A 12,140-nucleotide genomic window follows, 5' to 3' on the forward strand; every position below is an offset into this window, starting at 1 on the left:
TAAAATTCTTAATAATTCCAAGAAAATTTAAATAATTAGTAAAAAATTATTAAATAATTCCAAGAAAATTGAAAAAAAATATCTAAAATTACAAAAAACTTCAAGAAAACTAAAATACTAATAGAGTAATGGTAAAAAATTATTAAATAATTTCCGAAAATTTAAATAAATTATATAAAATTACAAAAAAATTCAAGAAAATAAAATTATCAGTAAAAAATTATTTGCAGCAAATAACTAAAAATTAATATAAATTATTAAAATTTAATTTAGTGTTAATTAATTTTCGACAAAAATATATATTTTTAATAAATTATTAAAATTTATTTTATAATTATTTTTAATTAATTTTTTCCACAAAAATTTTATTAATGCTCAAATTATTAACTAATTATTTGTAATTTCAATGACAATTTGTTATCAAAAATAAAGTTTTTTATAACTTAAAAAAAAAATTTTAATTTTAATTAACAAATTTGTAGCATTAAATTTATATGCTAACAAATTGTAACAAAACAAATTTTTCTGATTTTTTAAAACAAAAACTAGTATTAATTTTTTATTAACTATTGGCGGCGAAAATATTAGAATTACTAAAATAATTATTTCTTTTATGTCCAGAAATCTAAAACTTTCCATATATTAATTTTGGCATAAGACATTTCAAGAACCACATTTTCTCATACATTTGGCTGATTTAGTAAATTTTTTTAGTTTCTCATACAAATAAAATTTAATTTATATTGTTTGATAGATACATATGTATATGTATATTTTATAAAATTTGCTGATATTAAATTTTTATTTTTATTTTGAAAAAATTTTCGATTTTTTGTTCTAATTTTTATACTTTTAGACAATATTAAAATAATATTTTTATTTTATTTTGATTTATTTATTTATTTTTTTTGAAAAATATTTTTAATTTTAGCTTTGAGCGTCGCCATAAATTTAATATAACAAATATAAAAATTTCAAAATAAATATTATTTATAAGATATTTTTATTGTTAAATTGTATTTTTTTCGCCGATCTGGTAAACATTACTTTTCTTACTTGCTGAGGCTATTATTTAGCATTTCCTATATTAAGTTCTCAACGTCTCACTATCATTTACGAACTATGCTCACATTTTATTCACTACGCTCAATAAAATGTTAAACTTTTAGTTATCAATCAGTACATTTTCTATATAGAAATTATAAATACGAATTTATTACGCGCTACATACATATACAATAACCAGTTAAAATACTATAGTTGTTCAGTGCTACAAAAGCCTGTTTGCATGAAAAGCAACAATAACAAAAAAAACGCAATTGATTTGGAACAAAGCTAGAAGCCAAGCTAGACGCTACGTTACTAAGCTTACGAATATTTGGCATATTTTTAGGAGCAGCAAAGGTTTCTCGTACAAAAAGCATTAATATTAAGGCGAAAATGCATTAAAATATACATACATATGTATGTTTATATAATGATGTAAGCAGAAAATGTGCTCTTTGTGTGAGCAGTGTTTGTTTTCAAAATTCACTAATATTTTTTAGATTTTTTAAATATTTAAAAACTTTGATATTTTTATTATTCAAAGTTTAATTTCAATGCGTAACGGGAGTAATGTGGCCAACTAATGTGTTATAGCGCTTTGACTGATTGTTAGAGAAACTTTTAATTTTTTTTTTGTGAGTTTTTTCAGTTTTTCATTTTTGCTTTAAAGGCGGAGAAAAACTTTCGTCTGAGATCACTACAATGCTAACAGTTTTGCTAAATATGTTTGTATGCTGAGTGTGCTGCCAACAATATTTGGTCGCCTGCAGCTCTACCGCAGCCTTTCGCGCACCCCTCCCTCTTCTTGTATGCTATGTATGTATGTTGTGACTAGTTACATACTTTAATGCTAGAAAATGAGTAGTTTTACTGTGTTTAAATATTTGTTGTAATATTTTTTTTGCTGTTGTTGTTGTTGGTTTTTCTTTAACTTTGCTTTGTTAATATTCCATCATATATACTTATGTATGTGTGTATACTATATAGCTGTAGCATATTTATAACTATTTTATATACATTAATTACTTTTTATATTATATATTAACATATTATGTATGTCTATGTGTATGTCTATGCGTGTATATGATTTGATTTCTTTATATAGAATTTATAAAATGCGGCTGCGCTGCGGTGTGCTTGCATTGTTTTTGCTGATTTATCACATTTTGAAATAGAATTGAGGTACGCCTGCAAGTATGCATTGCAAGCAGCTTGATTGGCTGCCAACAAAAGAAAACCCAAAAACAAAAACACGCCGCGCAAAAGCAAAGCACTCAAATGATGTACTTGTATACATATATGCGTATGTGTGTGTGCATACCTATGCATAAGTATATGTGTAAATGTTGGTTGAATTGTGCTTCGCAACATTTTAGTATGTGTGCAACATGTGGCCAAGCGTCAGCAACATGCTGCTCGCTACAATAAAACTACGCTTAGGCTATCTCCAGTCCAAGCAACATTTTAGTGTGTGTGCAACATGTGGCCAAGCGTCAGCAACATGCTGCTCGCTACAATAAAACTACGCTTAGGCTATCTCCAGTGCAGACAACATTTTAGGCCTCCGCCGCGTTTTGACTCTGCTGCATTGTTGTTGTTGTTGTTGTTGTTGGCGATTGTAACGGTGTTAGCGATGATTCGGTTGACGGCGAAGGCATTGAAGGTGATGACGGTGTTGACGATATTGTTGTTGCCGGCGAATTCATATTACTGCGAATGTGTCGGTTCTCCGGATTTGCCATTACCGATTGTATGAACTCCGATGTCTCGACCTGCAGCTGCGCCAGACGTCGTTGCAACAATTGATTTCGTTTCACCAATTTGATCGTCTTCAACGCTATCGATAGCAGACCTTCGGTTTTCTTGATCTCACACATGCTGGAATATGTGTCGGAGTCGGTGTCCTCTTCATCGCTGCCGTAAAGACGCTTGTGACTGTTGTTGTTGCAGTTGTTGGCGCTCAAATTCGTTGTGTGTGTTGCCAGCAATTGTTTGTCGCTCAGCGCTGGTGCTGGAAATACTGTTTTAACGGTGCAATGCAACATTTGTCGTGCTTGGCTGCCATGATTGTTGTTATTGCTGTTGCTGGTGGTGGCGGCAATGTCATTGTGATAGCGCGCCCCACTTGTTATGGAATGTACTTCGCAGTCTTCTTCATCGAGTGTGTCATTGTCCAGCTCCATATGTTCGTCGATTATTGCGCGCACCAATTCCGGTCCCCATCGTGGATGAAGAGACAAAGTTCTCCGGATAATTCGTGTTCATCCTCTTCGTCCTCCATAATATGCAACCGTTCACCGCGTAACGAGTTCTGTGTAGGATTTGTCGGCTGCACTGTCGTCGCTTGGGCCACGTATGCGCAGTGTGGATGAGGTGCGTCCGCCTGCCACTGGAAGTACAAGATAGTAAAGGGAGCTTATTAGTTGAAGAAGATGTAATGAGTTCTGAAAGCAGTTAATTGTTATAAAATTTTTATGATAATATTATCCACGAAAACATCAAAAAAGTCCACAAAATAATTTCGGATGACAACATAGAAAAGTTGTTCGAGATAGCAGGCACTCTAAAGATATCAACTGAACGTGTACATCATAACAATCACGACATTTGGGTATGAGAAAGCTCTGTGCAAAGTGTTTGCCGCACGAGCTCACTTTTGACCAAAAACAACGAGGAGTTGAAGATTCAGAGCAGTGTTTGTAGATGATCAAGCGAAATACACCCGAGTTTTTACGTCGATATGTAACAACGAATGGAACATGGCTCCATCATTTCGCGCCGAAGTCCAATCGACAGTCATCTGAGGGAACCGCTCCAAAGCGTGGAACAACGCAACAGTCTACTGGCAAGGTTATCGTGTCTGTATTTTGGAATGCGCATGGAATAATATGTATTGGCCTTGTAAAAGGAAGGACCATCAACAGCGACTATCACATAGCCATTATTGGACCGTTTGAAGTACGAAATCGGCCACTTTTGAAAAAATAATGAAAATGCCCAAACAATGCATCGTGTCATAAGTCAATGAAAATCATGGCAAAAATCCATGAATTGGACTTTGAAATTCTTTCGCATCCAACGTATTCTCCAGATGTGGCCCTCACCGACTATTTCCTGTTCTCAGATCACAAAAGAAAGCTCGCCTTATTTTCAAGCAAATAACAAATCCTGCTACAGAGAGGATACAAAAAGTTAGAGGATCGCTATAATAAGAACTATGTTGAATAAAAAACGAAAAAGAAAATGTGTTTTGCTATGGCAGGCCGGGTACTGTTCAAACGATCTGTTCCGTAGAACCTGTTTTCCGAGTCAGGCGCTATAACGAGACTGAATCTCTTTAAACCTAGTAATACAACGACGGATTCGACCGAACAGCAGACAAATAATACTGGTAGACACATAATTTGTGACATGAAAATTCTTAGTACTGTAATTTACCATCAGTGAACAACTTCCTATTCCAAAAGCACCAGAATCTTGAAGTCTCGATGAAGAATTAGAATCGACTAGCCCTTCCACGGATTTTACAGAAACCGCAAGGGAAGTGACAACCGACCCTTCATTAGATTTACCAGGATGTTCAACGGTGTCGTTTTAATTTCACACACAAATCGCAGTCCGAACTTTTATCATCCAGACTAAAAGGTAGGAACCTTCTCCAAAATGCTGTAAATATTACTTTTTGCAGAAAAATGCAGAAAGACCTCACAAATTGCTTTCGTCCAGAAGGGGATCTAGTATACTGTTCAGAAGTTAACCTTTTCTTTAACTCAATTGGACAGAAACATGATCCACGTGATTGGCGTCTATTCATTGATTCCTCTAAACTTAGTTTAAAGGTGGTATTGGTTCATAACGGTAATAAATAACCATCTGTGCCCTTAGCTCGTGCGGTTCATATGAAGGAAACATATAAGAATTCAGCAGACTTCTTTTAGAGTATGGTTGGGCAATATGTGGAGGCCTAAAAGTAATAGCCCTTCTTCTTGAAAGCAGTGGCCAGTACGTCAGGCATTCACTCCTCAACAAAAACGTCATCAGCGAACCTCTAGATGATCCCAAAAAGATATTACCTATTACCTTTGCATATTAAATTGGGTTTAATGAAGAATTTTGTTAAGGCAATCGACAGAAATGCAAGAGGGTTCTTGTAAATATTTGAAAAAAAAAAAAAATATTCCAAGAGTCAGTGAAGCAAAAATTAAGGAGGGCATATTTGTGAGTCCGCAAAGAAGAGAACTAACGAAAGATAAAACATTTGAGGAAATGCTCAATGAAACTGTAATACGAACCTGGAGTGCCTTTAAAAGCATTGTTAAACATTTTCTTGGAAATGAGAAAGCTGACCATTACAAAGATCTTGTGACTGAACTACCTACTTCCTTTAAAAAAAAATGGATTGCAAAATGTGCCTTAAAATTCGCTTTTTGGACTCCCATCTGGATTTTTTCCCCGAAAATTTAGGGGTTTACCAAGTCATTTCTGCTATGGAGAAACGATACCAAGGCAAGTGGAGTGCCAGTTTGCTTGCCGATTACTGCTGGACATTGTTAAGGGATACTCCAAAACAAATTATCGCTGAAAACATCGACAGTAACATTTTAAGGTACTCTTTGGTTAATAAAATAATATAACAATAATATATCTCGCTATTTTTTTTTTTTTAACAAAAATCCTGATAGCAAAAAAAATATAGGTAATAGAAGAAATCTGTAGCTATTTTTTGCATTTGTAGCAATCTATGTACATATATAAATAAAAATGAATCGCCAAAATGTATGTACGCTCATAACTCAATAACGCCTGGACCAATTTAGCCAATTCTTTTTCTTAAATGTTGTTGAAGTTCAAAGATGGTTTTAACGGGGAGAAAAATTCCAATAATTTCCGGAAAACCCTAAAAACAGCCTTTTTCTTTTTCTCATACAAACGTTACATACATACATACACAATGAATGTTTGTTTGTTAGTAACACTAAGAGAACGGTTGATGAAATTTTTAAAGGTTGTTTGTTGTGGATCGGGAAACGTTTAGAAACAAATACCTTATACTTTTCATGAGGAGAAGTCGGAAAATTGGACAATTCCGAAAACTAACATTTTCATACACATTTTTTTCAATATTTGTTTGTTTTGTTTTTCAATAAATGTAAATAATGTAAAATATTTGAATCGTTCAACTGCGGTCGCTTGCTTTTTTATTCCGGCTATCCAAAGGAAAAATTATTGAAAATTATTCAGTGAAAACTTTATGTGTGTTTCAGACGAAGTGATCAATTACTGATTGAAATTTGTCGCGCTAATATTTGTCGGCGTTCTTTTTGCCATCAACGTATGGCAGCCCAAAGAAAGGCAAGAAGTACTCCCAAAATGCGATGACATACGTGCGGAATTAGGGATCGCGGTCAATCAGCTAGCGATCGTAACGGTATCACAGCACGACTTTTTAAACAATAGCTGCGATGTTTGGCGGTCTTTATCTTGAAGCAACCTATGGTATATATGGTGCTGTTAGATGCTGAATGTATTCTGTTGCGTGTTGCCGCACGCACACATTCTTCTTTGGATGCAGATGGTGATTACACCAGATCAAATTGATGAAATCATTTCAGCGGAAATTCCTGATTCAGAGATATATCCAGAATTATACGAAGTGGTGAAAACCAATATGGTTCATGGACTTTGGGAACCTTACAATCCCACTTTGGTTTGTATGTCTGACAATAAATGCACGAAACACTACTCATGTGCTTTTCTTTCGGAAACGGAAATGGAAAATGATGGATATTCACTGTATCGGCGTCGCTCACCAGACGACAATGGCAGAACATTTAGCATTTAGAGGCGTGAATATCGACGTTAACAACACATCGAAGTTGAAAACATATGGATCGTACCACATTCGCCACTTTTGTCTAATTCACATTCAAAACTCATGTCAATGTTGAATATTGTAGATTGGTGAAATCGATCAAATACGTTTGCAATTACGTCACCAAAGAAAGCAACATAGCGGCTATTGGCCTTGAACAATATGAGATCAGCAGTATCAAATGGGTTTGCAATTCATGAAAGTTTTCCGACTGTTGTGCGTCTCGCGGTTCAACTTCATTTAAGTCATTGCGTATTGTGAATGGTACAGTGTGTGCAACTTTTTGAGAAGCATGCCAGCAGTTGCGTTTGCTGGAACATGCTAATCACTGGAAACAGACGAAGGACAATGCAATAGTTACTTCGCATGCCACTGACGTTCGCATAGTTTTCGCGAAGATCATTTCGACATGTCAGCCTTCAAATTCGCGTTAATTATGGGATACGAAAAAATGACATTGCCGATGACATTTTACATTGTATTCGCTAAGAATTGGAAATGTGCAAATTTCGGTTGATACTTCCAGTGGTTTGATATCAATTTCACATCCCTTTTGTCAATTCACTTCAACGGAAGATGAACTCATCACGAATGTTTATCCGCACATTGGCAAAATTATCGTAACTGCAATTGCTTGAGTGCACGCGCAATTTTAGTTGCCAAAAATACCGACGCTAATGACTTAAACTGGAAGATTCAAAGTCAAATTTCGGGAGGTTTGCGCTCATATAAATCGATCGATCGTCTTGACAAGAAAGACGAACTCGTAAATTATCCAGTGGAATTTCCAAATTCTTTGGAGAGCCTTGGTATGCCCCTAGCATCATTTGCGTCTCAAAGTTGGATCTGTCATTATTATGTTTCAAAATCTTCATGCGCCGACTGATTCTGACGCAGTTATCGAATACAAGGGACAACCATTTCATTTCACACGTATTCAATTTCCAGCGAAAATTGGCCAGATATATGTCGCGTGTTGACGAGTTGAAACCCATCTTCTTTGTATATTTACGCACCAGAACAGAAATCAAAAAAATTATGTTTATTAAACTGCACTGCGGCTGCGGGGTCAGCTAGTTTTTATATAATCAACACTTTGTTCTGTTCATGTCACAAAAAACAAGTGGATTTTTGTTTATTAGTAGTGATGAGTTCAGTTTTGCCATAGTAGGTAAGTATGTATATTCGACCGCTTATCACAAAGAAATTTGTTAGATAAATTGAATCATATCAAAATAAATATAAAAATCACAATATGTACATAAGTATGTACATAAAAGCCTAATAGAAAAATTACCATAAAATCACTAAACAAATAACTTCAATAATAAATTGAATTACGCAAATTTTAATCAAAACGCTCATAAAATTAATGGAAATTTTATTGCTAAAAAAAACCGAATTGTAATAAAAGCAATGGTAATTGGCATTGTGGATCACGTGTTGTCAACCAACGCCCAGCATTTCACGCAGCCACAATTAAAACACACAAACGCCTGTTGTATATACACATACATATGTATATGTTTATCTATATATAGTATACGTACATGCGCCACGGCACACGAGTTAATTCCGGAAAATGGGTCACAGCACAGCGTTAAATCTTACAGTTACGTGCGATGCTACGCAGCGTTGCATTTAATTAGCAATATTGCTGTTGATAATCGGAAGCAGACGGTGGCGCACTTCGGTATGCGCAACAACTTCAACGACAACAACAGCTCAGAATCTACACACACCCGTTCGCAAATAAGAAAAGCATCGTCAGTGTGAGTAAATAAGCAATAAAAATGTGTCAGTCTCATGCGCTTACCGGCTGAAGGCAGTAGTATACGCGTCGAAAACGTGACCACACCAGAAGCCACGGCAATGAATGCAGTACGGTCAGTTGAACAGCGTTAAATGCAATGAGGAAGCGCGCAGTGTGGCTTATGGGTTGGCCAGCCAGCAGTTGTATAAGTAAATATGTAGCATGTGTTTATATATAGCGCGTGAGTAGCGGTAAAAAGCGGTTGACCCACTCAAATGATTCATTGTTCTCGTTGCTGTCAAGTTTATACTCGTAGCGCAAATATAGATCTGGGTGCAGAGTTTATGTGCAGTCGCTGTGTTTGCATGTCAGTTAACGAGTTCGCCTTTGTGACTGGTGAATGAGGTCACTTAAACATGCGTCCGTTGAATTATAAACACGTTGACCGGACTGAAGTGGCCAGCAATTTGTGTTAAGTGAACGTCACTGGGTGAGCGACTAACTACCTTATGATCGTTTGAGACAAAACTTGATAGCTCTGAGTGAATTTTCCAAAACGCGGTCGAAGTTTTACAGAAACAGTACTGGATTTAAATGAATCTCATACCTACATAAATATGTATGATAGATAGTCGCAAAAACTGCGACCGATTAAGAATAAAACGCGAGTACAAAGAACTTGCAGGACCTACAGTCCAGCTGAGGAACAGAAATAGTTAACTGTGTTTCTTGAATGTACCAACGTCCTAAAATTAGCTCCAGATTACTTATAGCTGCTTGTGAGAGGAAAACAAAGGAAAAGGAGACAAGAACAGGAAAGATGACTGAAGGAAAGGAAATGGGAAAGGAAAAGAAAAGGAAAAGGAAAGGAAAAGGAAAGAAAAGAAAGAAAAAAAAGAAAAGAAAAGAAAAGAAAGAAAGAAAGAAAAGAAAAGAAAAGAAAAGAAAAGAAAGGAAGAAAAGAAAGAAAAGAAAAAGAAAAGAAAGAAAGGAAAGAAAAGAAAAAGAGAAGAAAAAAGAAAAATGAAAGGAAAGGAAAGGAAGGAAAGGAAAGGAAAGGAAAGGAAAAGGAAAGGAAAGGAAAGGAAAGGAAAGGAAAGGAAAGGAAAGGAAAGGAAAGGAAAGGAAAGGAAAGAAAATGAAATGTAAGGAAAGTAAAGGAAAGGAAATGGAACGAAAGGAAATGAAAGGAAAGGAAAGGAAACGAAAGGAAAGGAAAGGAAAGGAAAGGAAAGGAAAGGAAAGGAAAGGAAAGGAAAGGAAAGGAAAGGAAAGGAAAGGAAAGGAAAGGATAGGAAAGGAAAGGAAAGGAAAGGAAAGAAAAGAAGAGTAAAGGAAAAGAAAGTAAAGGAAAGGAACGAAAAATGTCCATCAAAATATGCAAGAAATACTCTCGAAAAGAGATAGCAAATTATAAGTGGGTTCAGCTGAGTAGCGAAAAAGTCTTAGACATCATAGTTTGAGCATTTTTTTTTGCTACTTTCCCGACTTTACGATAGATGAAAGCCACCAAAGTCAGTAACTTTATATAGACAAGATCTCGTGCTTTTCAAATTTTTTTGGTGGTGATTAATTTGTGAAAATTCTTGACATAATTCAGTACCTTAGTCGGTGATAATGATTCAAATCGGTTTGTGTGACTAAAGGAGACTTCGGAATGAGAATTCCTTATGTCACGAAGACCGAACTTTGAGGAAAACATTGACCAGACAGAACTCCTTTCGATACAGTTCTAGTAGTTCTTTGAGTTCATCAAACGTCGTATTTCACACTACTGAAACGACTCGAATATATAGTTAACTACTCAAAAAATGTCAAAAATCAAAACAAATAACCGTTTTGGGGCGAATAAATTCAAAGATAAGAAAGCTTGAGCCAAGATTTAACTTCAATTGGAACCATGAGTGAGAGAGATTTGGAATTAGACAACTCAGATTGACAGCAATATGAGCTATTCAGTTGTTTTTAGATTGTATTAGCTGAAGTCTATCAATCGGTTGATTGAGGAAAGTATATCAGCTCTGGCCAGCTGTTGGATTCCGTGTTACTGAGTGATCTACCTGTATAAGTTAAAGTATAACCTAACGTATGTATAACTTTAAGTATAAATAACTTAAAGTATAACCTAAGGTATAAATAACTTAAAGTATGTATAACTGAACGTTTTCCGAAAAATGTTCCTGTTTTTTTTTCTTGCTTTTCTGATATTTATTTTATTTTTCAAGTAGACAGCTGACCCAAATCGACGCAACAAATTGAGAGCGCAAACATTTCCATGCATTTACTTTTAAGCCAACACCACACAAGGTTTTGTAATTTATAAATATTTATATATGCATCATATATCTTATCTCATGTGTATGTAACTAACTGTGCACACTTATTTTCAGTTACATTTGCTGTTGCGGCATTTTCGTTTGCACATTGCCAAGCCGCACGACAGGTCAGCTCAAGTCAAGTGGCCTCGTTATGAAAGCCTACAATGAACTATATACAGACAGGGCAGGTGATTATCAGTAGACCTATGTTCGAGGCATGTGCAAGTGGTTTTTGCGCTTCCAGTTAGTGCTAGTTAGAATTACAAAAAAAAAAAAGTTAAAAGTAAGTGACGCATAGACTCTCTGACTAATTAATCGGTTAACGGAAATCTCTAAAATATTAAAAAGGGAACTAACTTTTAAGTTTGAAACTTTTTCTGATTTTTTTTCTTCCTAAGCCCTTCCTATTAAGCAGCTTGGGACCATGATACCGAAAAAATTAAAAGTTTGTGAATTTAATTTTAAGTCGAGAGTTTTTTTATTTAAAATTAGGTACAGAACCTTGTCTAACCTATCTTTTACATGCATACATTTATATATTAACGGAATTTCCAATTTAGACTCTTTTTGCACACTGTGCAATATCTGCTGACTGCTGTACAATGCTTGTCGCAGTTGCAGCGTCAGCTTTGTTGTTTTTGTTTTGGAATTATACTTGTTGATGTTGGCATGGAGCACAGCTGACCTTATGCAATTCCCCGTTGCAATGCACGAAGTTGAACACAGTTGATTTCATTGTTGCTTATTGACTTTGTGGCTTTTCCCTTTCTATCTAAATATACATATGTATACATACATACACATTTACCCTCGCTCATTTCAGAGACTTTGCTTTCCACGTTACTGCACATGTGTAAGTTACTTTTACAGCAATCTGTGTGTGTATGTATGTGCGGTGTTTATAATTGTTTTGCTTACTTTGCTGCTGCTCACGCAACAGACGGGAAAGCATGTATGTACATGTGCATATATGCATGTATGCATGTGTAAAAGTGTGCAAGCTTACGTTTTTTCAAAACATCATTTGTCATTCCTAATTATTGAAAATTAAGCTAAAATCGCTTTTATGCGGAGTAATTTGTGCGATTAATGCTAATGTTAATATTTTTGAAGTTATGATTTATGTTAGAGAAGAAGTTATTAAAATCAG

At 35.2% G+C, this 12,140-nt stretch overlaps 1 protein-coding gene across 1 annotated transcript in view; it reads right to left on the bottom strand.

The window, feature by feature from the left end:
• Positions 1 to 2,074: 2,074 nt before the first annotated feature.
• Positions 2,075 to 12,140, bottom strand: part of LOC120782525 — a 52,075-nt gene continuing 42,009 nt past the window's right edge. Inside the window, 4 exon segments of the mRNA XM_040114835.1 lie at positions 2,075 to 3,266; positions 3,268 to 3,294; positions 3,296 to 3,349; positions 3,351 to 3,436. Coding sequence (XP_039970769.1) covers positions 2,604 to 3,266; positions 3,268 to 3,294; positions 3,296 to 3,349; positions 3,351 to 3,436 — 830 coding nt within the window. The 3' untranslated portion in view covers positions 2,075 to 2,603.

Source organism: Bactrocera tryoni, chromosome 1 (genome assembly GCF_016617805.1).
Source record: "Bactrocera tryoni isolate S06 chromosome 1, CSIRO_BtryS06_freeze2, whole genome shotgun sequence".
NCBI classification, from domain to species: domain Eukaryota; kingdom Metazoa; phylum Arthropoda; class Insecta; order Diptera; family Tephritidae; genus Bactrocera; species Bactrocera tryoni.